Below are 27313 nucleotides of genomic sequence, written 5' to 3' on the forward strand. Positions count from 1 at the left end.
TTTCTATATTAATAACTTATTACCATGCTTTCTGACTGTTATAATAATTAATCTATTATTTAATATACTGCTTAATTAATTATTTTTTTTTTATCTCTAGCTTCTAGCTTAGCTTTTCTTATAATTTATATTTTAATTTCTATCCAGGTTTCCACTGTTATTTTATTTAATAATATCTATAAGATTTTGACACGCTCTGGTCTTTCTGTTAATCTAACTAGAAATAATCTATATCTTATATTATTTATAAACTTATATGAGCTCCGTGATCTTATCCAGTTGAAATATAATATAATTAAAGCTTATATTACGCCTGCTTTTATTAATTAAATATATATTAATTATATTCAAGATCTGCTTGATTAGATTAAACTAGAATTAATAAATAATATTAAGTTTTTTATTTATCAGGATTTATCTAAGTCTAGTAATTTTACTAGTAATTTTTAAATTATTTCTGATACTGGGGATACTGCTGTGGATTTTTATATAATTTTATAAATAATAAATATTCTAGTTCTCATATATATTAAATTATGCTAATTTTTAGTTAAATAAATATATATATTACTCAATACAGCCTTTTAGAGTAATAATAATTAATTATATAATTTTTTTTTATTTTTTACTGTTTGCCGTGGTTCTCTTGTTGCAAGGAAAGGAAATAATATTAGAATAATTTATTATATTTTTTTATTTTATATTTAGTTTAATAAAGATCTTCTTTAGTTTTAATAAAAATATACCAGTTCTAATTATAATTCTTTCTAGAAATTTTTCTAGATATAAGTAATTATAATTTCTTAGAGAGCTTTAACTAGCTTTCAGATATTTTATATATAATTTATTTATTTAATTAAATAATAGAGTCTTTATTCTTATTTTTTTAGTTATTAAATTTTTTTTAAAATAACTTTTACTGAGTACTTCTTCTTTTTATTAATATAGATAACTGGGAGTTGCTAATTATTTCTTTATTAGAATAGAAATTAATTTATAGCTGCCAGTTACAGCAGATCTATATAAAAGATATTATAGATTTTAGTAAATATATTAAAATAAATAAAATAAATTTCTAATATCTTAATAATTTTATATTTAATATTTTTCTAATTTAGTTTCTTACTTAATTAGTCAGTATTAATATTCTTTAGATTCAGCCAGACCATGTTTCTGATTTGATATATTAAAATAAATATTTATAATTTATTTATTTATCTCTCTGTCTCTTATTAGATATATACTAGTAATATTCTAATCTAATTATTTATTTTTTTAATAATATGGGTGATGTGCTCCCTGACTTATATAAAATTCTAGAAAGTTTTATTATACAGAATAAATTAGTTTTTGGTAAGATTAAAAAATAATAATTTATACCTGTAGCTTAGAAAAAACAGGGATATACCAGTTAATATTAAAATATAGATATTAATATCTAGTTTAATAAATAAAAAAAATTAGTTCCAGTTACTTTAATCCTGCTGGATATAAGTCTATAAGTAAGTTTTTATAATATTATTAATTTATTTAATAGCACTGTCTGTCTGGGAATAATATACTATAAATAATTATTATTTAATATTTATTAATTTATATAGTTTTTTCCATGTTTTGCTTATAAATTATATTCTGCAGTCAGAGATAATAGTCTTTAGTATATTATATTATTATATATAGTTATCCAGGACTGTCTATGCCAGGTCTGTAATTATCATTTTTTTTATAATTACTAATATTATATCTTTTATACGCTAATTAATAATAATTAAGATATTAGTATAATCTTTACTCTCTGGAAGTCTAGTAATAAAATCTATACTAATATTTTGTTATAGATATTCAGAAATTAGAAGTAGCTTTAATAATTTATATTTCTTTTTATATTAAGCTTTTATTTTTCTATAGATATTATAGTTTTATATAAATCTCTGTATATCTTATATTATATTAGGCTAGAAATATTTCTAGTTTACTACTAGATATATCTGTTTGCATTCCGGGTATCTAGTTAATAGAAAATTATGGACTTCTTGTATTAGACTAGTTTATAAGAGCTTGTTATCAGAGATTTATTTTTATTTTCTAAAGATTAAGATCTCTTAGAAATTTATAGTATATTCTAAGATAGAGATCTTTAATTTTAAATTAAGTAGAAATCTCTGTACTTTTTTTTTTAATTATTTATTTAATTTTTTAATATTAGTAGTCTTGCTCTTCAGCTTTCTTCTATTATAATATGATATTAATAGGTATAAATACCAGCCCGAGAAATCTAGCTTAAATAGCTTTATAATATTTATCAGATTAAAAAAACTGGAAGATTTATGTTATAATTTATTTATTATAATAATTAGATATATTTTAGTTTTTTTAAGAGAGAATATTAGCTTAATTATTTTCTATATTTTTCTAGTAAATAAAGAAGAAGTTGAACTTGTTGAGAAAAAAATTTTATTAAATATATTTTTTAAATAATTTTCTTAGTATATAAAAATACTCTAAGTTCTTGTGATCTGTGATTATTTTAAACTCAGAAATAGAGTATAATTCAGTATCCTAGATTTTTATATATCTGATAATAGCTAATAATTTCTTATTATAGATTTTATAATTATATTCTGCGGGTGCCAGCTGCTTTGAAAAGTAGATATAAAAATATAATTCTTTTTTTTTATTATATTAGAATAAATATTCTTCCAGGTTATAGTCTGAGAAGTCTGTTTCCAGTATTATTTATTTATTAAAATTAAAAAGAGCTAGTACTAGTTCTATATAAAATATTTTTTTCAGATATAAGAAATTTTCTTGGTATTCTTAGATTTATTAAAATAATATATCTTTCTTAGTAAAGTTGTGGAGGGGCTTAAGTAATCCTGAGAAATTTAATATAAATTAATAATAAAAATTAATAAATCTAATAAATTTATATATTTTCTTTACTGTCATGGACAGTTTTTATTTCTGGATTATATAGATTTTTTCAGGATTTATACTTACTTCCTGTTCTGTTTTAATAATAAATCCAAGATATTTAGTCTTTTTTTATTTAAATTTATATTTATTAATATTGAGATATAGGCCTGCTTTTTATAATTTAGTTAAGATTTTTCAGATATGTTTCCGGTGCTGCTGGAGGATCCCGGTTAAGAAAATAAATATATTATTAAAATAAATAAAATAGAATTTATCTAAGTACTTTCTTAGGATCCAGTTAATATATTTCTAGAAAGTACTGGAAGTATTTATAAGTCTGAATAAAATAACCAGTTATTTATAGAATCTATATTAAATATAAAAAGCAGTTATTTACTCTTATTCCTTAGTAATATATATCTTGTAGAAGATTATAGATATATTAAGTTTAGTAAATTATTTAGCTTTTTTAATCTGATTCAGTATCTTATAAATCAGGAGTAGCAGGTACTGATCTTTCTTAGTAATAATATTTAATTTATAATAATTAATATAAAAACAGAGACTCTCTCCTGGCTTTTAGATAAAAAAGACTGGGATTATAATTAATAAGTTATTTATTTAAATAAATTTTTTATTTAGTAATTTAATAAATTCTTTTTATAGAATTATAAGTTTTTCTCTGGATATATTATATAGCAGTTTTTATGGGGGCTGGAAAATCTTTTTATTTTTTTTTTCTAATTTAATTAAGTAGTTAATATCTAGTCTATAATATAGAGACAGGATTCCTGTATTCTTTAATTTAAATAATTCTAAGAATTATTAATACTGTTCTGGTAGTCTGTTCTTTGAATTTAATTTTAATTTAATATATAAAGCTTTTTTTATATTTTTTAAAAATATAATAAATATTTTTATTTTTAATTATAATATCCTTCTCTTCTTCCTAATCTATATTTAAAAGATTATAACTGATACTTGGACCAGGGCATGCTCAGGCTATAATATTTATATTATCTTAATCTGAGTCTGGATTAACTGGAGATAGACTTAGTTCCAGTTTAGTTTAATTTTTTTATTATAATATTCTAGCCAGAGAAGGCCTAGAATAATATTATATTTTAAATTATAATTAAATATATATAAATATAACCCGGATTTGGTATAGATTCTAATATCTAAATATATTTAAATAATATAGTTAATGGTTTTCTTTCTTTCAATTCTAAATATTAAAATTAGAATAATTAGAATTAAGTCTAGCTTGTTCTTTCTTATATATTTTAGATTAATAATACTGTATATAAGATACCTGGTATTAATTATAATATAGATATTAACTACCTGGTTAATAATAATCTCAAGAAGTAGAGGCTTAGAGTTTATATATTTTTTTTTAAAAGTTTTTTATTAAAGATAAGACTTTCTACTTAAATATCTTTATTTATAATTTTATATAAAAATTATTTTTTTTTCTAGTTTTTATTTTATTTATTATCTAAGATCTTTTTTTTATGGTCCACAGGGGCTGCTTAGACTAAAAATCAGAATATAAATTCTTGATAATAATCTTTAATTAAATATTTATTTTTTTTATAATAAAAGCAGAGACTTATTTTTTTTCTTTATTATAATTCTTTAATCAAGATCTACTTTGCAGAATAAGAATTATATTAAATTAAGTCTTTAAATCCAGTCTTATATTTCTGTCTTCTATTATTTACTACTAAGACAGTGTATTTCTAATCTATGATATTCTTTATATTATTTATAAGAATTACATGAGGGTTCTAGACCTGTGTATATTATTAATAATTCTAATATTTTTCTTTAATTATTATTTATTTTATATTATAATTATATTATTAGAATTAATTATAATATTCTTCATAACTGGAGCTCTTCTCCAGGCTGACAGTAATCTATAATAATATATAGCTAATTAAGTTCTCTAGTATTATAATCTTAGAAATATTTTTCCATACTATACTACCTGCTTGGGTCAGGATAATATTAAAGTCTCTTAAAAAATCTTTAAAATTCTTATTACTTTATTAAAGAAAGTATAACTTCTCTAGGATTTTTATTTTTTAATTTTTATTTTTATAAACTTTATTAAGTTTCTTTATTATTTCTTTAAAGATAGCTGCACTGCCTATAATTTAATATTATAACAGGATTTTTTTTTCTGTACTGTTTTCTAGTTATTTAAATATATAGACTATTCAAGATATATTATTAAAGTATATAACTGTATTTATAAAAAATTTAGATTATAAATATATTTTAAACTTTGGATAGTCTTACTTATCTTATCTATTAAATAATTTGACTTCGGGATATAAGGGTCTTGGTCATGAGGTTATATATTAAGAGAAAATAGTAGTATTATAAAATATATTATTTATAGCTTATATATTAATAATACTCTGTAATTTATTAATATATTAATTAAGTTATTTATGTTTGTTCTGTTAGATTTACTGGTAGAGATTTTATTATTTTATTATTTGTTATTCTACTCCTTCTAACCTGCTCATGAGGTTGGTAAGAAATTGTGATTATATTATATTATCTATTATTCTACTATTCTATTCTATTTTATTTATTTTATTAGCCACACGGTCGGGCTCTGTTCTGTAGATTATTTAGAATAATTATTTTTAATATTAAAAGTTACTTCTTAGTTCTAAGAGTACATCACCTGTTGGATAAGAAGAAATAGCTGGTATTTAAATAGGAGTCTTGGGGTATCCAAGGTTTTATGTGTATGTTGGTTAGTCAGCAGGCGGTTATGAGGCTGGGTGGCCGAGTCTCCCAGTAGGGACTTGTCCTATAACAGTATTGGAGAATTATTATTTAAATAAAATTAAATTATTTTTTAATTATTTTAAAATTTCTATACTTAATTTATTAATAATTATAGCGCCTTGTAAACCTCCGCTTTAATTAATTATATTATTTAACAAAACAAGAGACCTAATTTTAATTAATATTTTAGAATTTAGAATTATTTCTTTTAAAAAGTAGAATATTAGTTATATCTTATACTTAAGAAAATCAGAAAAGTACTTTATATTAATCTAATAATAAAATTAATTATATAAGATATTCTTTTTTATTAGAAGTCAATTTCTGAGTACTATTAGAAGTTTTTTAAATAAATAAAGTACCGCGTAGTCGATCTTATAAAATAGAGTATAGGACAGTAAAAAAGTATATAATATTATAAATATTATTAATTTAATATTTTTTTAAGATCTTAATAATAAGTAAAATCTTATTTTTCTGTTCTGCTATATTTTTTAATACTTTAGACTGTATTGGTAGCATAGTTAGTGGTTAAATAACTTTAAGTAGAGAAGAGAGAGAAGGGTGTTTATATATAGATTTAAATATATTAAATATATAGTAGATGGGTGTGTAGTAGGTAGGTGTATAGTAAATAGATATATAGTAGGTGGATAGCCGGTGCGGGCGGGTAGCCGGCGCGGCCGGGAGTTATGTTAGTATAGATTCATTGATCAACACTCCCTAATGAAATTATGTACTACATACAAAAGACAGAGTAGAGTTATGAACATCCACACCTTTTCCTTCTCCTCCACTGCCTATTCCACCCCATCCCACCCAACAACACCCTCACCCGGAAAAGGTAAGTAAAAAAAAGGCATCCTAAGTAACAGGACACCAATCATAATTTCCATTAGAATTATTCCCCCACCAAGAGGGAAAATCATGCGCGACACCCGCAGCCCCAAACACCGCAAACGACAAAATAAACACAATCGTCAAACTAGCGCCATCAAACGCACCCGTAATTAAGTACGAGTAATCCTTGAAGATCCTCGGATGGTAGTTCCTCAGATAGTACTGCACGAAGAGGCCTGAGAGGACCCAGCTGAAGAGCACGCATGTTTGCGATTGGTTGTAGGGGATGTAGCCTGCGTATTGGATGAACTGCGGCATGTTGACTTCCGAGACGTCGAAGTTGCGGATTTTGGGAACGAACTGTATACGTTTATCAATTTGATGGGTTAGTTGGGGTGGCTGGTAAGATGGGGGTATTGGGGAGAATGGGATAGGCATACGTAGTAGAAGAGACGGTGGGCGACGACAGCTGCGGCGCCGATGGCTAGACCGATGGGAACCATGGCGTAGGGAGTGCCGGAGCGGTAGAGGTAGGAGGCAAGGGCCCAGGAGGCGGCGTTGGTGTTGTAGGATTGCAGGGTGGCGCCGCTCCAGGAGGAGTTGCCGTTGCCGTTGGAGAGGAGGGCTTTGTTGCCGGTCACGATGGAGATCATGATGGCGTAGTTGATGAAGCCACCCAGGATGGTGCCGTAGATTTGGGTGAGGAACATGACTCGTGGGGGGATTTTTACTATTGGAATGGGTTAGACTTGTGCTAGGAATATGGTGGTTCATGAGATGGCTGCTTACGGTATTCGCCCATCTTCAGGTCGTTGGATAGATTCACTGCGTTGGAGATTACGTTGTGGGACCACGCTGCAAAGTACATGTTTCCGACGGGCCGCCCGGGGAGCATCAGTCCTGCTAACATCTTCGAGAGGTTGTTGGTGGCGATTCCATTGCCGTAGCGAGAGTAGAGGATGGTACTCTGCAATCATCTTTGTTAGCGGGAGTGGGAGTATTGGTCATGGGGTGCTCACGAAAGGCGAGATGATGATTCCGACAATCAATGAAACAATGTACGCCCAGGCTGGAAGAGTGATGTTCTCCTTGAGAACCACTACCAGACCGAGAACAAAGCTGATGACGAGCACCGCTACGTACCACCACCACGGGGTTTCCTTGTAATGCTTGGCCATGTGCTCGTGGTGACGATCGTCGTAGCGACCTTGTCTGGCGCTCTGGTATGCCCGCTTGATATCGCCGCCCCAGAAGATGATACAGTGCATGATGAGGGCACCGATCTAGAAAAGGTTAGCTGGATTAACTTGCACATATCTCTGGCGAACTTACAGCAGCGTTGGCCATGAACATAGCATATGCAAATGTTCCAGTTAGTCTGGGTATACCGTATGTAGCCAAGGCAGATTTGTCGAGCACGCCGTCAGGGAAGACGCTGGAGACTGGATATGAAGTACCATTCGCCATGAGAAGCTCTGTGGACATGAATGGAAGGGATCGGGCGTTCCAGCCGTTTCCGTAGTATATGGCTACCATGATGATGAAGCAGAAGGCGATGCCGATGTCCTGGTGAAGCTGGAGCTTGAGAGGAAGGGAGGTTTGGAAGGAGGTGATCTGCGACAAGTCAGTATTGACAATTTGTTGATAAAATTATCTTCCATACATATTGCCAGTCGAAGCTGAGAGAGAATAAACCCATTCCTTCATTCGTAGTGGCTCCACCGAAAACATTGGTGAGTACAGCACCCTTTTTGCCGGTTGCTTTCTGGGAAGCTAGACACTGGAGCTATGTTAGTACCCCCTACACACCAAGAGTGGAATGAACAACGTACCGGAATAGAAACGGAGTTGAGCCACGGGAATATGTATGCAGGAATAATCTCATACAATGACATGCCAGTAAAGGCATACCAGAAGTACCGTAGCGGCTTGGAGTTCTTGACCTGCTGCCAATGCAACCCTTGAAGCGTCTTGACAGTAGGAAGAGTACTCCAATAGACCGCCTCAACATGCCAGACGGCAATAGGTCGCATAATGCCACAAAGACCATAACCGAACAGACCTATCGAAATGGTGCTGAAGATAACAGTGACAGCACTAAAGGGCATATTGTAGAAGAGGTTCTGCGCCGCAAACACCTCCGAGGATGCAGAGGCATTGGAAGCAGATGTGGCCGTGATGGCGCAAATAGCGTGCTCCTTCAGAGTCCACGGTCCAGGATTCACGAACTTTATCCACCTAATATGCCATGGAAGCTTTCCCTGACCACCCTTCTCCCTCCAACGAGCCTCAAACTTATCACCCCGGGGGAGGAACCTGGCCCAGGCATTGCCCACAAAATAAGCGATGAGGACGATGAACGTTCCTTGGATGGTCACGGCAGTAGGTTTAAACTGTGAACAGGTGTCAGCAGGGTGTCAATACATCTGCACGACGGCTTAGGTGTCTTGTGCTACCATGTAAATTTGGTTCATGACCGCCTGGAAGCACGCCAGCCCGGAGGCGAGAATGATACTCCGAAACGTCAGGGAACTATTGAAGTCATCCCTGAGTGGTAGCAGGTGAGTGGCAGCGTCTGCACCAGTGATGATAATGGCGTCTTCGCTCTCGCGGTCCTCTTCGCCGCTCAGCTCATCACCGGTGATCTTGTGGTCTTCTTTGCCAGTGAGCACCGTGACAGTGGACTTCTCATCGACAGCATCCGGGTGGGGGATTGAGACGCCGTCACCCTCTCGGGCTGCACCGGTCGTGATTGCAGGCATGTTGGCAGGGGGCTCACTTTTCCAGAGGCACGGGTAGGAGAAATCATTGCCACAAGGTGGTCCCTAGGGGACTTTTTATATTCTCACCCCGATAAGGGTGAATTGCCGTTGGAGCCATGCCACGAGTGAATTGATGATACCACAAACCACGGCGATTAGCCATCTTGCTGAAAAGGGACTGGGAGGCGGCCCTGCGACAGGGCTAGGGGAATCTAGTGAGAGGGTCGTTGGATGCACAACGCTCCGGCCTCTGTGCCGGTGGATTCGCTTCTTCTCGAACGCCTCCAAGCCCTCCAATCGACGGCCGTTCCCCTCACCTAGCGAAGGACCGAGTTTAGATAGCCGACCTGCCTGTCCACCCTCCTTCGGGTCTTCATTGGTGCAGGAATGAACCGAAAGCATGTAATTCTACCGGGAAATCACCTGGCTATCCGGGTTACATCCGAATGAACTGTAGCGCGTGTTGCAAACTCATTGAAGGGCTGCTGGAGATGCCATCGCGTCTGCTGCTGACGCCATTCCGTAGCGGCAATTTCGCCCCAAGCAATATGTGGCACTTTCGATTTTCGAGGGGTGCAGGGGTATCCTGTGCCTGGTACATCAACTACTACCCAGATTTTCTCCACTCTGGCAGATTCAGGCATATATTGAACGGCCCGGTAGAACAGTTGATAAGGCTTAGGGCGTGACAGGCACATCCAGATAGGCAGAGGGCATGCTAGGCTTCCCATTCAGAGGAAGTTCGATGCTGGGCGCGATAAGAGAAAACAACAGCCAAGGGGATCCATTCAGGCGTCGGAACTCCTACGGAGCTCCTGCAGCACACCTCAGCTCGCCATCCATGCATTCAACAAAGTGGCACGCCCCCGCGCTAGTGGCGACACCAGTGCGACCCAGGTCCCTGTTCTTCTCTCTCGCGAAGGATTGGTGCAACCCTTTGTCCTGTTCAAGAAATTGGACGAAGGCACTCGAGCCAGGATTCATAGTGTGCTGGCCAATTTCAATCCCTGAAATAATATGGAATTGGTCAGGTGTGCTGTATCAGACCACCATTGACCCATTTGTCCATCGGGATAGGGTCTTGCGCCATTCGATAGTCCCCTCTCGAGGAGAACATCCATCCAGTGAGAAGTGATCCATTGAGCATCACACAGGGTTACTTCCGACCGAAACCTGGCCGTTCGGATGGGGACCCTAATTGCTGTGTCCCACGTGGTCGCTACTTCCTACAGTGCTGCTTCTGTCAAAGATTTTCAATCCCCACCTTGGCTGTCCACCTGGTGTCTGCCTGGCTGCTTCGGCTAATCCGACTTTGAGATAGAGCAAGCCAATCATGTTTCCCATACATAGAAATAGGCATAAAATGCCAAGCCAGATAGCAACGACGGACGATCCTATCGATACTTAGCCAATGCCTGCGGCAATCTGCCTGCCGATAGACACCTCCCCAACCGTTATCGCCAACCCGAACAGAGTTCCAACCCACACTTCTTGGCTGGATAAGAACCGATGCCCTAACCACCCCAGACAGCGGCGACACATTTGCCAAGGGTTGTTATCGGTCCAATAGAAGCTATCACATGAAGTAATAACATAACCTGAATCTATGCTCTCTCCCAGGCTCGGTATAGCTGTCGGAAGTTGCAATCCCGTCCCAGCAATGCCTGCGGCGCGTCGCATTCAAGCATCTCCCCATCCTCGAGGAACGCTACCCGATCGAACCGATCGATGTAAGCGAAGCGATGAATGACAGCAATCACGGTTTGGTAGCGAAAATTTTGCTCGATAATCTCTTGCATAAGGGCTTCTGTCTCTCGGTCGACGCTACTAGTGGCCTCGTCGAGGATGAGGATGGGCCGCGGGACCACAAGCGCCCGGGCGAGCGCAAGCAACTGCCTTTCGCCCACTGACCAGGTTGAGATACTGGACATGTCCATATCTAGCCCCCCGTCGGTACTGATTCGACTCCAAAGACCTACCTTCTGTAGTGCCGACACGATACGCTCATCTGTGGCCATTCCGAACGGATCCAGATTGAAGCGAATGGTGCCGGAGAGCAGAAACGGGTCTTGCGGGATAACGTTTATAGCCGAGTGAATAGCTTGTCTCTCGAGCTCCGATATGTCGCAGTCGCCGATCAATATTTTCCCGGACCGGATCTCGCTCATACGAAGAAGCGACATTACTATGGATGACTTCCCACTACCTGATGCCCCGCAGATGGCTATCTTTTCGCCATGGTGAATAGTGAGCGACAGATTCTTCAGAACTGGCGGGCTGACTTGGCTGTGGGTATGGAATATTAGCTTTGTATGAAGAGCAGGGGACACATCGCGATTGGGATGAAAGCAGGGGCTGAGTGGCTAGAGGAATGGAAAGCTTACCCGTATCCTGCTGTGACATTATCGAATGCGATCGTAAACTGAGAATGACCCAGTGCTCGAGGGACTACACTTCCTACCGGGTCATTGTTTGCCTCACGGGGAGTGTCTTGCACAAATCGTTGAACTCGCGAAACTGCCCCGATGGTCGTCTCAAGACTAGTCCATGACCGGAGAGTGCTCGAAATCGTGCTGTTGAAGGTGAGGATCAAGCTAAGGGCGACACCGACCGCTGCACCATTATACTGGTCGGCCAAAGAGGTTGTCATCGCAACGATAATCACTGCCAAAGCCGCAACAATCAAGCCCATTACAAGTGTCAGCCATTGTTGTATGCAATACAGCATATAAAAGGGTCTTTGTGAATTATTGAGGAGCATATGCATCTTCTCCTGGAACCAGTGCTCCATCCCAAAAGCCCGGAGAGTGGTGACTCCGTGCACTGCTTCCGTGAAATGCGTGTAAAGGGGCGCCTTGGCTTCCAGTTCCAGTAGTCGTACCTGTCGAGACGTGCGAAGGTAATATCTCTGGAGGATCGCTAGACTGACCAGAAGCACTGGTACTGCAACTGCGAGGTATTTGCTGACGATGCAAAGAATGACCAATTTAACCACGCAACTTGCCAATCCTGCGTTGGTTGGCGTTAGCTTCTTAAACTTAGCCGTTCCCAACCCCCGCTTCTCGATAGTTTGATAGGAAGGCAAATATGAAAAAGGGGGAAGAGCATTACCGGTCAAGAATATAGATGCCACTAACGGTAGCATCATGTCAATCAGTTCCATGTCTTGACTGAATCTGTTTGTTAAGGCCCCAATTTCTGTGTCTTGAAAGAACCTGAACGGCGCACTGCCATAAATGGTCAGCAAAGACGTGTGAAATTTGAAGAGGTTATTTGAGCATACCTGAGAGTCGCAGACAGAAGATCTGTATTGAGATTCAACGCAGTACTGTTGATCATGTTTATAATCAGAAGCCTGTGACAGCCATGGTGCAAGTTAGTTATCCAGTAATCGACGACATTGTCTTAAAAAATTAGAATTCACATACCACAATCCACCCAGGGTACCTATGAGCTGTATCACGAAGAGCAGAGCATATATCCCCAGATACATACCCACGTCTTTGTTAGAACTCCTTTCATTGGCCTCCACCCACCACTTGATCCATAGAGCTAATCCAGACCAGACATTAGCTTGAGAGATATAAAAGAATGACATAGATACTCTGGACGTACTTTTAAAATCCCCACTGATTGCCTCCACAATAACGAAAGCTAGACAGGTTGCAAACGGAACGAACCCTGCACTCTGATAATAGTATCTGTACACCGACCAAGTCCCTTCGCGTCGCAGAGGGCTCGGAGAGTCTGGAACTGAAGGCTTTGCAGCCGTGTTGTTCACCTCATCCTCTTGGGTCATGGAATCCTCGTGATCAGCGATATCAACAGTGCTCTTTGTAGACCTGTCCGCGCTTGCGGGGTTTTGGAGTTGCATCACATTTTCGGGCGACCCGGTTTTCATGATTCTGCCTCCTTCGAGAACGACAAGCTCATCTGCATATTGGAGTAGGCGTTCTTTTCAATGTAAGAATACATGATCTTCGCATTCGAAAAGGAAAAGTCACAAACTTACCTGTATGAGTTGCTAGGAGAACTGTCACCCCGTATTTACGAAAATATCCGCCTGGGCCAAACAAGCGTGTAGCAATCATGTTGATATTATTTGGGTTGAGACCACTGAAGACGTCGTCCAGGACCACGAGTCGTTTCCTCGAGTAGATAGCACGGCACAGTGCAATTCGCTGCTTTTGACCGCCACTAAGTGAAAGGCCATCAGTACCTGCACGGTACAGATCACCACCCGGCATATTTGACAGCTCTTCTTTGAGACCACAAGCCCAAATAGCGACCTCATACCATTTGGGATCGAATAGTGACCCGAGGATAATGTTTTGGCGAACTGTATCATCGATAATCCAAGGGACTTGGGAACAATATGCCAGTCGAGAATCTGCAATCCGGACGTCTCCAGATCTTACTACCGTTTCCCCCAGTAGGCTAGAGAGCAAGGTGGATTTTCCGGATCCCACTGGCCCAGTCAGCATGGTAACCCCTGGCCCAACACACAGGGTTATGTCATGAAGCTTGTTTTCGCCGGTCTTGGACCATGCAATGTTAGCTCCATGGAAGGAGATTGGGACGGTCTCGGTTCCTGATTTCGGTTGGAGCGATTGCAACTCCACTGCAATATCAACATGGGTAGATGAAGGTGTGGGTGGCCCTGTACACGTGCTGAGTAACTCCGACTCCTTTGCACAATATTCCTCAATGCGGAGGTAACAAGCCATCGCTTGCCGCAGAGCAGGAACAGACTGGATAAAGGTAATGAGTGGGTTGGTCACGAGGGATATCAGCGAAAGAGATGTAAATGCCTGACTGGAAAGCAGTGTCTTATTGTGCGTTGCGACCGCGATTATAGTATAGATGGCGAAGGTGGCAAACGGAGCAAAGTCGGTCGGCACATTAGCTGTGAAAGATCAGTATACCAACGCTATCAAGTAGATGGATTTCTCCCCTACATATAGCAATTTCCCATATGAGCAACTTCCGAAAGCGCTCAGAAGTCTTCAGCTCGATCTTCCGCAAGTTGGACATAGTTTGGAACATGACCTGAGAAAGACCGAGCATCTTGATGGACTTAATATCGCGTAGCATACTGGACGTCTCTGTCACTCTCGTTTGGACGCATTCAACCCATTGCTTCTGAGCGTGACCTGATCTGTTAGAAATGGGCCCAATGGCCAACACCGAGGCTATACAATGTTAGTCGAGTTCTGTCAATCATTGACTCGCACCAAGGGAATTGTAGGTACCAATTGCAATAACCGCTGGAACGACACAGGCGATGAGAAGCTGCCGCTCTAATAACCATATTGCGATACCCACTTCAAGGACCGAGGCCCATGTCTCGTGGATTGTCTTCTGACTCTGTACGATCCTTTCTACATCGGTTCCCATGAGAGTCATCGCTGCGGAATCGTTGATGTCGCTGGCCTTGAGATGTGTTGTCTGCTTGAAAACCATAGCAATCAAACCAGAGCGAACTTTGGTATTGAACCGATTTGTTTGGCGCCAATACACCGCGGTAGATATCTTGAAGGGTATGTTAGTCTCCTGTGTATCTATTACTACAACGGTAGACCACTTACAGCCCAGCCTAGGTAGACCAGAACGTATGCCCCGACAATGGCTTGACCGCGATTTTTGCTCTCTGATGTTTTGTCATTCTGTATGTAGTCAATTGTGGCGGTAATGAGGAATGGCTGACAGAAGCTGAAGGCGGAAAGACACAGACGAGGCACGATTGCTGACAGGAACGTTCTTCGATAGGCATAGAAAGTAGAACGGAGCAACCGATGATTGCTAGTCCTTGCTGCCCAAGCCTTCTCTAGCTCTTCCTGAGTAAATTGTGCCCGTTGATCGGCATCCATTTCAGGGATGTCATCAAGTCCCAGCACTTTCGAGTATCCATCTTGAAGAACCGGGAACACCCAAATGAAGAAGCTTTGACCCCAGAATCCCAAGACCCCTTCCTTTGTTGTTTTCTGGTACATCGGCTGCAAGAACCGAAGTTTATGTGTGGACTCGGAAATGAGTACTCCGACATTGAAAATGAGAATAATTGTCCATAATGCCCGACAAGCCACACTGGCGGTAGGAATATGCCACAACGAGCGAAGCTGGGGTAGTGAGAGCAGTACTTCGGCTGAGTAGTAGAGTACTAAGAGATCGGATGGCTTTATCGAGCGCTGATCCTCGAGAAATGAGAGCAAAATTGCCGCCCCAGTTGCAATAATGTTCCCAATTCCCGAGGCAAGTCCTGCGCGAGTATGGAGATCCGGGTCTTCAACGCGCAAAGCTGTGTACAGAATATGTAGAACGAACAATACACCCAGCAATATCTAAATGCTCACATTCAGTCAACGATCATTTGAAGTATTACTATAACCTACCAGCTTCACAAATGCCAGCCGAAAAGAATTAAGCTTGACTTGGGTATTGCGAAGGACTTGCAGTCGCTGGGGGACTAGAACAAGGAAGAGTGCAGCTGGAAGCAGCCCAAAGAAGCCATCTTCAAAAAGCAAGGTAAAATCGAATGGACGACACTCGGGGCTGACACGGGGCCCAAACACATTGTCACTTTCTGAGGCGCATGCCATGTTAGTTGACAGGTACAATGATCAGAAAGAAGAAGGGACAGTGGGGATGTTGGGGCGAAGAAATACGCGCCATGGTTCCTTTTAAGTGCAATTAGTACACTACGTGAACATACGCAATTCAGCTGACCCAATAAATCTCAAACGCCTTATCTTTGCAATTTATTTATCACCGTAGGCACAACCTGCCCCCTGGCTCGTTAGTCGCAGATAGCTGCCACTACCAAACTGTCTCCGACTAGCGAATTATAAATATCTGATTGGTTCCACTGCTACCGGCCTACGACTCTTCTGGTATAGACTAGTCAAAGATGACATGAATCCCTGCCATTAATGGACTTTTTATCCATGGGTAAGGCACTAAGCATCACAAGCATTGCCAAGCTTGAGCCATCCCATCTTTGGGTGCGCACTGCTGATGCGGTGGCTATGACCGACTACTCCTATGAGGTCGGGCTAAATTACGGACTCCGGCGCACGGAACACTGGTTCATCAAAATTATATGTTATCTTATCACTTTATACTGGCGGAGGTCTTCATCCCACACTATGTTTGTTCCAAGGGAAAGGTTGAGCATCGATGTGATGATGATATCGGAAAGGTGAAATTAGCACTATCCTGCCACCCATCCATCTTTCATACCTACTATCGAGGATAGACATCGTTCTCACCCAAAATATGCATCCCAATCATAGTGTTCGAAAGACGAGCTCAGTTTCTAAGCCAGGGAAGCATCCGCCGGTAGTTCCAAAATGAGGATAAGGCTGCCACAAGGAATGTATCGCTCCACTAGCACCACTCTTTCTCATCCCTGTCGTACTCGTCACAAAACTGCCCCAATTCATGATCCGCAGGATGCAAAAGCTCCCTGTAAGCTTGACACTTGAAACAGAGCCAGAGGTTATCACATACTTGGTAGTTGATATTGAAACCGACGACAGGCAGAAAGCAACCGTCACAGAATAAACTGCCCTTGAACTCAGCGCCAGGTAGCAGCTGATTTACTTCGAGATCGTCCGGCACCAGGCGTTCTTTGACGTCCTGGTCAGCGTCGTGATAAATCGCTACTTCCACTGGCATCCACTCATTTTCCCTTGCTCTCCCTTTAGCGGCGAGGTCGTAACCTAGTTCTACCAGGTACTCAACCATAGGAACCATATCTTTCCTATCATCAGTCAAGGGAGAAACACATCTTGCCGCCCAATGTAACGGGGTCCATCCATCCTTATCGACCAACTCCAGATACGTATCCTGGTAATCAGGATGCTGTTTATGGCCCTCCAGAACCTCTTCCACCAGCTCCACGTCCCCACTAATCACGGCGTAGTGCAATGCTGTGCGACCCATCGAGTCTCGGGCCACAAGGGCATTCTCACTGGGGCTTAATTCACGGTAGTGCTCTAGCCCGCGATAACATACGAGATGAGCAGGAGTCCTCCCAACCGAGTCCTTGTAGTCGGCGTCAGCTCCTTCCGCCAAGAGAAGTTTTATGACCTCCGGCGCGCTACTCAAACACGCCTTGTGCAGGGGCGATCGCAAGTTCCCGCCCCCATCGTTGACACGAGCCCCATTATGAATCAAATACCGAATAACCTCCAGGGTCTCCTCCAACTTGGAGCCATCGACTTTACGGCCGCAGGTCGCCTGCAACGGGGTCTCACCACCCCCCGGGGCCGCAAAATTGACATCCGCCCCAGCCTTTGCCTGGATGCGCACCATGTTCAGGCTTCCGTAACGACATGCAATATGGAAAACTGTGCCTTCTCCCACGACTTTATTCAGTTGTCCGATCAAAACTGACGCCAGATATCTGGTGACGAGCTCATTGTTAGCCAGCACGGCGACCCAGATCGCGCACTCCCCTTTTTTGTTGGCGTCTTCTGGAGTGGCGCCACAACGGATTAGATGCTTGACAGTGGCCACTTCCGTTTTCTGGTTGATGAGGTGCAGGACACCTATCCCCGAACTGCATTTCCGGTCTAGCTTCGGCTGGTACTCCAGGATCAATGGTACGGCGCCTTCACAGTTGTGCTTTACGGCCCATTGCAGCGGAGTATAAGAGTCCTGGCACTCGCGGTTGATGTCCACACCGGCCTTCAACAGCAGGTCGACGATCTCGGTGTAGCCGTGGTAGATTGCTATTGGCAACGGCTGCTCTTGTTCTCCTAGATACAGATCCGGCTTAGGAGTATTGGCCAGGAGGACTCGAACCACCTCAACATGGTTACCTTTGCACGCGAAGTACAGAGGACAATGTATGTCCACGTCAGCCCCTCGTGAGAGAAGGAGTCGGGTGATTTCCAGGTGCCCAAGCCGTGTAGCAACGTGGAGAGGTGCCTCGTCATAAGCATACTTCTTCAGGTTGACATCAGCTTCAGATTCCAGCAAGCAGCGGACGATTTCAATGTGTCCCAATTCTGTAGCAATAGATAGGGGTGTCATGCAGGTGTACAGGTCTAACTGGTCAACATTAGCTTTGAATTCGAGTAGGAGCTTCACCATCTCTAGGTTGCCCTTGTCCGTCGCGTAGTGAAGGGGTGAGGTCTCCCATGTTTTAACGTCCAATTCGGGGCTTGGATTTGCCCCTGCTTCGAGCACGAGCCTAGCAATTTCAATCTGATTGTATCGCACGGCATATACGAGGGCCTTCGTGGCGTCAGATACTGGGAACCTCTCATGATCTGCCAGAATTATCTGAACGCACTCCTTGTGCCCTTCGCGAACGGCAGCCAAAAGTGTTTTGGTCCCTTTTTTGCAACGGCGACAGAGCTCTCTCTTTGACTCGGACATGTTCATGTTGGCTGAGGGTGGTTATTCTGACCGAGGGATCTGTTAGTGCGCAAGGATATAAGTATGTATGTAAACACTTGAAACTAAAGCAAGTATCAACACAAAGGTAATGTCTCCTCGATATAGGCAATGCTAACTTCAACGGGAGAACTTCCGGTGCTGCATAGGTATGACGAAGACGACTCTGAGCACCGAAACTGCAGTACTGGAATCTTCCACACAGATCCTTGTTCGACGAAATTCTGAGGCCATATAGGCCACCGTACAGCACAAACCTAAAATGATGAATCTTCGACTACGGCATTCCGCGTAAGGGTGATTTGAGCTCTGCCATGCATATAATATAGAAATGCTCAACAGTACACACGCAAAGACAAAAGAATTCGTGGGGAACTGTATGGCTGTTCCAAAAGTTCTGCTCATGAATACAATAGAAGGGAAGTGGTATGGAGTAGCTTTTTCTCCCTTCAGATAAGTTCTGGGAAGCGGATGGAAAAATTCACGGCTGGATCTTTACTAATTTTCATAATTATCTTGGACCCATATCGACTATGCTGATAAATAGTAACGGGGTCAATTGCCGGCATTCGAGCATACTATAAGGAAATGACATATCTTCTTGCACGTAATGTCCAAGGTAGAGGCGATTCACCTCGTCCAATGCGATGAGGTATTTGAGCGTGCATCAGCTCAAAGATCGGAAATTCATCTCCCAATAATGCACATTTTACTAGTCAATAAATGCAATATATATTTGGTAAGCAATCTCCCAGGGACAGGTATATAAACCTAGTGCCTGGCCTCGAGCCTGGCTGCATGCTGGGCGTGTGTACGTTAGCCAAGCCTTCCATCAAGATTCCATCCTCAATCCTGAGAATTTCATTCGGCAAACCCTGAGTGGGTCCGTGATAGAATGGCTCCAAATGCTAGCGGTCAGCATTTAGCGCCACTGGACCCCCAAAACGTCCAGTGGGCCCGGAGTTATGAAAGCCAAAGTGCTAAAATCCGATTTAAACCTCAACCTTGTAGCCACCGGCTGAAACTTGAGTAACTGAGATTCTGTTAGCGGTCAGCAATCTGCGTGCAGTCGTCTTTCCACAATCTACTATCCTCGATCACCTAGCCATCATTTGATAGTCCAATATGAGGGCCCGCGATGCTTCCCCGCAGTCAGCAAATCCACATGTCATCTATGTCGCTGAGAAACTCCCCGATGATGACTGGTACGGTATATCGGATGTGAAGGAACGTAGGAGGCGCCAGAACCGGTTGAATCAGAGAGTACGCCGTAAGTCATCGTGGAGATACCAATTTCATGATTGGACCTGAGGACACTCGCTGATGTATAACCAGGTTATAAGGCAAGACTCGCGCAAGCTCGATCTACTTCTTCAAACGGACACTACCATCCAGTCACAACGCTTCAAACGCCCTTGAGTATAGAGTCAACTGGCCAGCTCCAAGCTTTACAACCTCATCCGGGACAAGACGTAGAACCCGAACTCGCAACCCTCACCCGCTTCTATAGAAGCTATAATGCCAGCGAAGCTAGCAAAGAAACAACCACCCGGAACACAACATCCATCCAAGCCAAAATCGATGCATTATGTGCCAAAATGCCCAGCACAGACAAGGTCAACATCTTACTACAACAATTAGCCAAGTTCCACTCCAGTTACCAGTTGAACTGCCCACAAGCAGACCATCTCCTCTCCCTCACGAGGATGAATGTCCATCGCGCATTCGTTGCAAACATGGCTACTCTCGGTATTACATGGGAGTGGATGAAAGACGACTCGATATCTCCCTTCTCACTCGTGAGGCCTGGACATGATGACCTTGTTGCTACGACTCTACCAGATAGTCTACGGCCCACGGAGCTTCAGCGCCGCAGTCCTCACCACACTTGGATTGACTTGTTTCCGTGTCCTATCATGAGGAATAATCTGATTCGGGTAGGTGATGATTGGGATGATGAGGAGTTGTGTACGGATATTATGGGGTTCTGGGATGGGACTTCCACTGGACCCTTTGGGTTGATTATCTGGGGAGAGCCTTCTGACCCTAGAAGCTGGGAGATTACGGAAGGGTTCTTGAAGAAATGGGGTTGGTTGGTACATGGGTGTGTGGATTTGATGTGGTCGACGAATCATTGGCGAGCGAAGCGTGGAGAGAGGCCGTTGTTTTCGATGACTAAGGTATATCGTCAACTGGGTCAGACATAGTTGCAGAATTAGTCTAGGAGACAAATGGAATTAGGAACATGAATCAAAGAGGACGTATTTATTATTATATCGTCGTTTGTGACACCTGCTAGGCACCGTACATGTATAGCGGTTCGTTAAATTCCTGACTGCCACAAACTTATTCCAGGGTTATCATTATATATTGTAGAGAAGAGCTCGTCTTCATAAAGAGCTGGAGACACAAAGGAAAACAACATCAGACCCATTACTTAGCCGGAGATCTACAGACACCACACCGTAGCTTCATACGGCTATCACTCACTTAGCACTCGTTCTAACCAAATCTCCGAACCGAGACCCCGGCTGCGCCGCCAATTTCCCAGGGTTCCCAATCTCCACGATCTCCCCGGTATCCATCACAACCACCCGATCAAAATCCATGATCATGTCTAGCCTATGGCTCACAGCAATGACGGTATAATGTCTGAATTCCGTCCGGATGATATCCTGCATCACTCGCTCCGTCTCATGATCCACACTCGAGCTGACCTCATCCAGTAGCAGTATCCCATTGCCTGAGCCGTTCTGTGCCCGAACACGACGTCTCAGAAGCGCACGGCCAAGCGACAGGAGTTGGCGCTGGCCGGCACTGAATGTGCCTGCGCTCATGCCAGCAGTCAAGCCACCACGTTCCTGGACAAAGTTCCACAGCCCCACAGTGGTCAGGATGGATTGACATTCTTCAGGTGTGGATACGGAGGAGGGGTCTAGGTTTGCTTGTACGGTGGAACCGTCTGGCAGGAATACGGCTTCCTGGGGCACTGCGATGATACGTTGGCGCAGGGAAGGTCGGTTGATTCGGTGGAGCGGAATGCTATCGATGGTTGCGTTCATGGCAGTTTCTGGGAGGGGGTCGAGAAGTTTGAGCAGGAGGGCAACGAGACTGGATTTTCCGCTGCCGGTCCGTCCGCAGATGGCAACTTTAGAGCCGGCGTTGATGGAAAGTTGAATGTTGCGGAGGGCGAGAGTGGCCGTATCGTTGGGTCCGTTCTCAGCAACGGGGTTACTCCTGATGAGCATTAGCTTTGCATGGTGGCGTTTGCCTGGAAAGATAGCTCCTTTACCCGTAACTTGCGGATACGCCTTTCAGCTCGACTATTCCACTCTGGGGCCACTGTTCAGAAGGGATTATGTCCTCGCTGTCCGTATCCTCTGGCTTCACGGTTTCTTTGAAAGCCTTGAGTCTTGCGATTGCTCCAATGGACGTCTCTAATTTTGTGTAAAAGATGACAATACCGGAAATGCTATCGCCGAAGCTCATCAGAGAGACCAAAGAAGCACCAGCGAAGGCGGAGTTTGAATGAAGCCGAACGGCCAATGTCGTCAGTACCACTGCTATCACCATTACCACAAGGTTGAGAACAAGGTTCAACCACTCTTGGATCATAAGCAGAAGATAAGCAGGCTGCTGACTGCTATTGACTAAGCGAGCATTCTTCTCAACTTCGTTTGTAAGGAAGCCTTTACGGTCCTCAGTTAGCACGGCACTACATCATTCGAAGGACCAAGTATAGCGGCAGGCATGAGGAAGATACTAGGTTGGCCATAGGATGGACAAATATGCCATAGCTTACTCACCGAAGGCTCTGATAGTCGTGATGCCCTTGAGAGTATCAAGGAAATGCGTGCTATACGTCCCGGTCAGTTGACAGATAATGGTACGAAATAATTAAACTCACTATAAGGGACTTTTAGCCTCAAGATCCAGGAGCCTCAGCTGTCTAGATGTCCGAAGATAAAACTTCTGAACTACATAGAGCAGGGCAGCAAGGAAAGGATAACTGATGGCCAAGTACACAGACGAAGTGAGCATGACAGCCGCTTGTCCGATCGCTTCGAAAACCTGTGAGACCTGTGTCAGAACGAATGGAGACTTTCTCCAGGGCTTTTTAGAGTGTCCTGTCAGAAGGCATACTTACACAAACGATGGTGTTGAGTGTGGCCTCGGGTAGCTCTGTGTCTATCAAATTCAGATCCTGCGAGAACAGATTTGCCACGATTCCGGTATCCGTGTTGGTAAAAAAGTGAAGTGGCGCCTGGATCAATGTTCGCAAGGCTTCCTGATGTAGACCGGCCCCAGCTCGTTTCACGGCAATAATGAGAAGCGCAAGGGCCGTGACAAGCAGGGATATCATGCAGCATATTTGGAACGTAGCGTATATGCTAGCGTAGTATGCGGAAGAATGCGCCGGCCGTTCGGAGCCAATATCATCGGACCAGTAGGTGAGCCCTGCACCACGAGAATGAGTCAGAAAACCAATCCATATGGCGTTCTGTAACGATAATATGAACTGCACTTACAAACAGTTGCAAAGTTAATGAAGAACCCCCACAGAGCGGCGAAGATCACACTGCATGCGGCTACAAACAACCCCATCCTCTTGAAGTAATGCCTGTATACGGCTTTATCGCCTACCTGCCGCGATTGCTGCATATTGGATCCCAATGATGAAGTGATAGATATCGTTCTATTTAAAAGGTCGTTCTTAGAGCTCCGTGTTGTTCTTTTTGATGGCGCTTTCTCGTGTGAGACATCGCTTCTGCGAGTCTCCGTTAATCCCAGACGCTGAACATATCCTTGCCTTGTTGCCAGCGTGGCATAACTACCTTGCTCAACGACAGAGCCGTTGTCAAGTGCTATTATATGATCCGCCGCAGGGAGATGTCTGATACTGTGGGTGCACAAGAGAACTGTCGAGCGTCGTCGTCGGAGCAGGCCATCTGGTCCAAAGACTTTTCTGAATACTTCCTCCTCTGTGTCTGCGTCCAAACCACTGAAGATATCATCCAACACCAAAAGCTCGGAGTGCAGGTACAGAGCTCGTGCGAGAGAAACACGCTGTTTCTGGCCTCCTGATAGAGCGATCCCGTCAGATCCAATGTTCGTTTCGTCACCCTGAGGAAGCGTGGCAATATCGTATTTCAGAGCTGTCGCGTCGATGACTTCTTCGTACCGCGCTTCATTGAAAGGAGAAAAGCCGACGATGTTTTCCTTCATGGTCCCATTCGAGAGGAACGCAGTTTGATCGCAAAACCCAACATGAGTAGCCATAGTGCTTATGACCACATTGCCCTTGCTGAAAGGGATTTCTCCAAGCAGTGATTTGCAAAGTGTAGATTTACCAGAGCCAACAGGACCCACGACGATAGTAAGTGAGGCTGTAGGCAATCGGGTACTCACATCTTGCAAGACAAACTTGTCTGCCTCCCAACCAAACCAACCGTTTTTGATTTCCACGTGGTGGAGATCATCTTGACCCCCATCGAACTCGCTTTTATCGTTTCCTCTCACTTCGTCCGCCTCACTCGTTATTTTAGCGAAGACTTGGCGAAAATCATGATGAGTCTCACACTCTAAAAAGGCCTGTATGCGGCCCAAACAGGCTATTGCTGAGACAAGACCAGGAATAGATTGGAAAACTTGCGAAAATGGGCTGGTCAAGAGAGTGAGAAAGGACAGACTCGTAAACACCCTTGTCGCATCCAGAGTTCGTGTCGTGAAGGCAAAGGTCAGTGGTGGACTCATTAACTGTGGAATATAGGCAAGGAGTGCCGCAGTGATGGCTAGCTGGCGGAAGCGGGCACCCGCCGCTAATTCTTCAACGCGAAGCCTCTGCACGAAGTCACCAATGGCCGCAGATAGGCCAGATATTTTCAAATTCTTCATGCTGGCAATGACTGTAGCAGTGAGGCCCACACGTTTTTGAACTCCTGCCATCCAGGCTCTTTGCGAGTCTCCAGTAAAGTTGGTGAGAATGGCCAAACCAGAGAAGCAAGCAACAACAACACCCATGGGTGCGACGAACACGACACCAAGCCTTGTGTACAGCATCCATCCGGCCAGAGCAGCTTGAATTATACTTGCCCAAATCTCGTGCAAGGTTCTTAAGCCCATCTTTATCCGCTCCATATCTGTACTCATGAGTGTTAGAACAGCATTGTCATCGCCAGCTCCGATACGCGCTGTTGTTGCTTTCTTATAGATCTCTGTGACAAGCATGGACGTCGCCATAGTACGCATCCGGTGATGGAAATACCTACACCAATGAATGTATGAGTAGTCCCTTCTAGTGTCCGCATGCTTTCCGGGTTATCATACCATGTGAATGCCCACGAAATAGCCAACCCCGAATAAATCAACAGGCTAGCACCAATGAATCCATATCCAGTGTTCGCATCAAGTCGGGGCTCGGACAAATAGTTCGACAGCCTTTCAAGAAAAAGTGGTTGACAAAAGGTAAAAGCGAGATAAGCGAGGCGTGGAATTACGGGCAAAAAAAGGGGGCCTTTCAATGTCCGCACCAGCACTTTCACGAGGCCAAACTTATCGCCCTTGAGTTTGGAATAGTCCATGTTTCTGGAAAACTCCTCATTGAGCGACGTAGCATCAAAGGAGCTATCCAGGGGATAGAGATCCTCGGTTGCCAGGACTTTCCTGTACCCCCTCAAGAACATCCTGTTCAGCCAGAAAAAGACGCCAAGCGAGAAAATACCGCTTGTTTCTTCTGGACTGTGTTTCTTTTCGTCCCAATCTATCCATCTGGACTTTTCTTGAGCTTCCAGTAGTAAAATGCATACCTTGAGGGCTAGGGCAGCACTGAATATACTACTATAGCTGATCTCGATTCTATTGTCTGATGACAGGAACAAAGTCCTTGCTTGGGCCGCGTCCAGGAGGAAAGTCAGAAACAAGTAGCTGCTCAGTAGTGTCGACGGCCTCGGACTTCTGCTATGATCCAAGACACTAAGTATTATCATGAACAGGGCCGATACGAGGTTGAGGATTGAAGAAGCGATGAACATTGTGGTCACCTGGAACGACCCAACCGCGACCAGGACGAGTAGGGACAGTTCAAGACCCACATAGGTTGTGATGACACCCTGCAATAGTCAATATGATGGTCATATTTCTTTCTACGTGTAGGGTATCGGGAAGGACGTACCAATTTTATTAGCTGGAATAAAGGAGCATTAACAACTACTGGCTTTCGATATTGACATAACGTCCGCCATAATGATGTGACAATGAATAATGCCGACGGTATGATGGAGAAGAATAGCTGCTCAAATTGTAGGTTGAAGTCGAAGCTATTTCGATTCAGCTGGAGTAAGTTTTCTTTTCCGGTGGTGAAAGGCATTTTGCGCGAAAACAAAACCCCTGCCCAGAGTGGTCTTTGCTGGGGGTTATAGGCACACAGTGTGTCAGTCCTGCGCTATCAGGGTGCTAGCAACGAGTTTAGCTGCAAGAGTTGATTATGAGGCTTAGGCTCAAAGCTACGGGTGATGCCCAAAGACTCACGGGAATGCCCAGATCAAGGGCTTCCTTCTTGCAATATGGTCCATGTTATAACTATGGTTAGAGTTTAGACAGCAAGATAACGATTTGCGGCTCTGTAATCGAGGGCGCCCGAGTCAAGGCACTAACGTCGAACTTTTCCACGCCTTAGTCAAACGCCTTCCGGATAGGCTACCAGGCAGTCAGCTCCTTGTAACTTCCTCGTTGAATACTATTAGCATGTCAATGGCGCTTTGTCTGACGTATCCACCCACAGGACGCCATATTCTGACATGTTGGCGGCATCTTCCGCCATGCATTTAGGCAGACATACTACTATGATAAGGTCCAATCCTTATGGTTAATAAGCAATCTAGGCCATGGCCTATTTAATTTACATGTGTGGGGTCATAGATGCATTGTGCCAATACCACCAAAAGACCCTTATCAGACATCTTCCACTTGCATTGTCCTCATCTTGTCAACCACTAGAAATCGCCAAGTACATACTACTGACGGCTAACGGCACTTTCATTGGCCTCCACATATTAACTGCGCCCGATTAGCTAAGACAACACTGGCTAGTTAGTTATAGCTTGGGTCTCTTAGTAACGTAGCAATGACTACTGATACAAATGGTCTTCTGACTCGAGTGTCTACACATTATGCCTCTTTGTACAACTGTGGGATCGAATCGTCGGATGTATTCTTTCGAAAATACAAGGTGGGCTAATAACAAAGCGCCATAGCAAAGTTCAACAGTACGGAGGTTCTTTGTGTGAAGAGTAATTTCTAGGCCAAAAAGTACTGGTCTTCAAGCATAGAAAGAAGTTGATCTACGCTACGCACAATACGGCTTTTTTTTCACAAGTGATTTTCGGCCGGCCAAATGGAAGACCCCAATGCATTCCTACAAGCCGGAAGATGTTTTATTATCCTGAATCGATGACATATGGGCTATACGGCCATTCGATATGGCGTATAAACTTCGGTGATACTCTATGCGAGAATATAGGCGACGAACCCGACAAAGATACCATTATCTGGATTCCTCGTGTTAAAGGGAGTTATTT

At 42.6% G+C, this 27313-nt stretch overlaps 5 protein-coding genes across 5 annotated transcripts; 1 reads left to right on the forward strand and 4 right to left on the reverse strand.

Moving 5' to 3' along the window:
• Positions 1-6567: 6567 nt before the first annotated feature.
• Positions 6568-9332, reverse strand: BO88DRAFT_484056 (OPT family oligopeptide transporter; the record flags this gene model as incomplete). Its single annotated transcript, XM_025712264.1, has 8 exons — positions 6568-6930; positions 7011-7300; positions 7360-7537; positions 7590-7853; positions 7903-8184; positions 8234-8350; positions 8403-8963; positions 9027-9332. 8 exons carry the CDS (start codon positions 9330-9332, stop codon positions 6595-6597), a joined length of 2334 nt encoding a protein of 777 aa, XP_025568919.1. The 3' UTR covers positions 6568-6594.
• A 1604-nt stretch (positions 9333-10936) lies between these two features.
• On the reverse strand, positions 10937-15931 carry BO88DRAFT_461142 (putative ABC multidrug transporter; the record flags this gene model as incomplete). Its single annotated transcript, XM_025711136.1, has 11 exons — positions 10937-11618; positions 11717-12341; positions 12444-12559; positions 12616-12687; positions 12761-12884; positions 12948-13286; positions 13345-14238; positions 14291-14524; positions 14585-14864; positions 14921-15673; positions 15725-15931. 11 exons carry the CDS (start codon positions 15929-15931, stop codon positions 10937-10939), a joined length of 4326 nt encoding a protein of 1441 aa, XP_025568920.1.
• Positions 15932-16850: 919 nt separating this feature from the next.
• On the reverse strand, positions 16851-18143 carry BO88DRAFT_323307 (ankyrin repeat domain-containing protein; the record flags this gene model as incomplete). Its single annotated transcript, XM_025702480.1, has 2 exons — positions 16851-17094; positions 17176-18143. Coding segments are annotated over 2 exons (1212 nt in total), but the record flags the coding sequence as incomplete, so codon positions are not given.
• Positions 18144-19780: 1637 nt separating this feature from the next.
• Positions 19781-20962, forward strand: BO88DRAFT_440403 (uncharacterized protein). Its single transcript, XM_025709777.1, has 2 exons — positions 19781-20007; positions 20073-20962. Exons 1-2 carry the CDS (start codon positions 19863-19865, stop codon positions 20942-20944), a joined length of 1017 nt encoding a protein of 338 aa, XP_025568922.1. The 5' UTR covers positions 19781-19862; the 3' UTR covers positions 20945-20962.
• A 42-nt stretch (positions 20963-21004) lies between these two features.
• Positions 21005-26258, reverse strand: BO88DRAFT_440404 (ABC multidrug transporter). Its single transcript, XM_025709778.1, has 8 exons — positions 25909-26258; positions 25065-25846; positions 23267-25002; positions 22885-23195; positions 22645-22808; positions 22544-22593; positions 22030-22426; positions 21005-21974 (listed from the first exon to the last, which is right to left on the reverse strand). The coding sequence occupies exons 1-8, from the start codon at positions 26101-26103 to the stop codon at positions 21224-21226; spliced, it is 4386 nt and encodes a 1461-aa protein (XP_025568923.1). The 5' UTR covers positions 26104-26258; the 3' UTR covers positions 21005-21223.
• Positions 26259-27313: the final 1055 nt, after the last annotated feature.

Source organism: Aspergillus vadensis, assembly GCF_003184925.1.
Source record: "Aspergillus vadensis CBS 113365 unplaced genomic scaffold BO88scaffold_1, whole genome shotgun sequence".
NCBI classification, from domain to species: Eukaryota; Fungi; Ascomycota; class Eurotiomycetes; order Eurotiales; family Aspergillaceae; genus Aspergillus; species Aspergillus vadensis.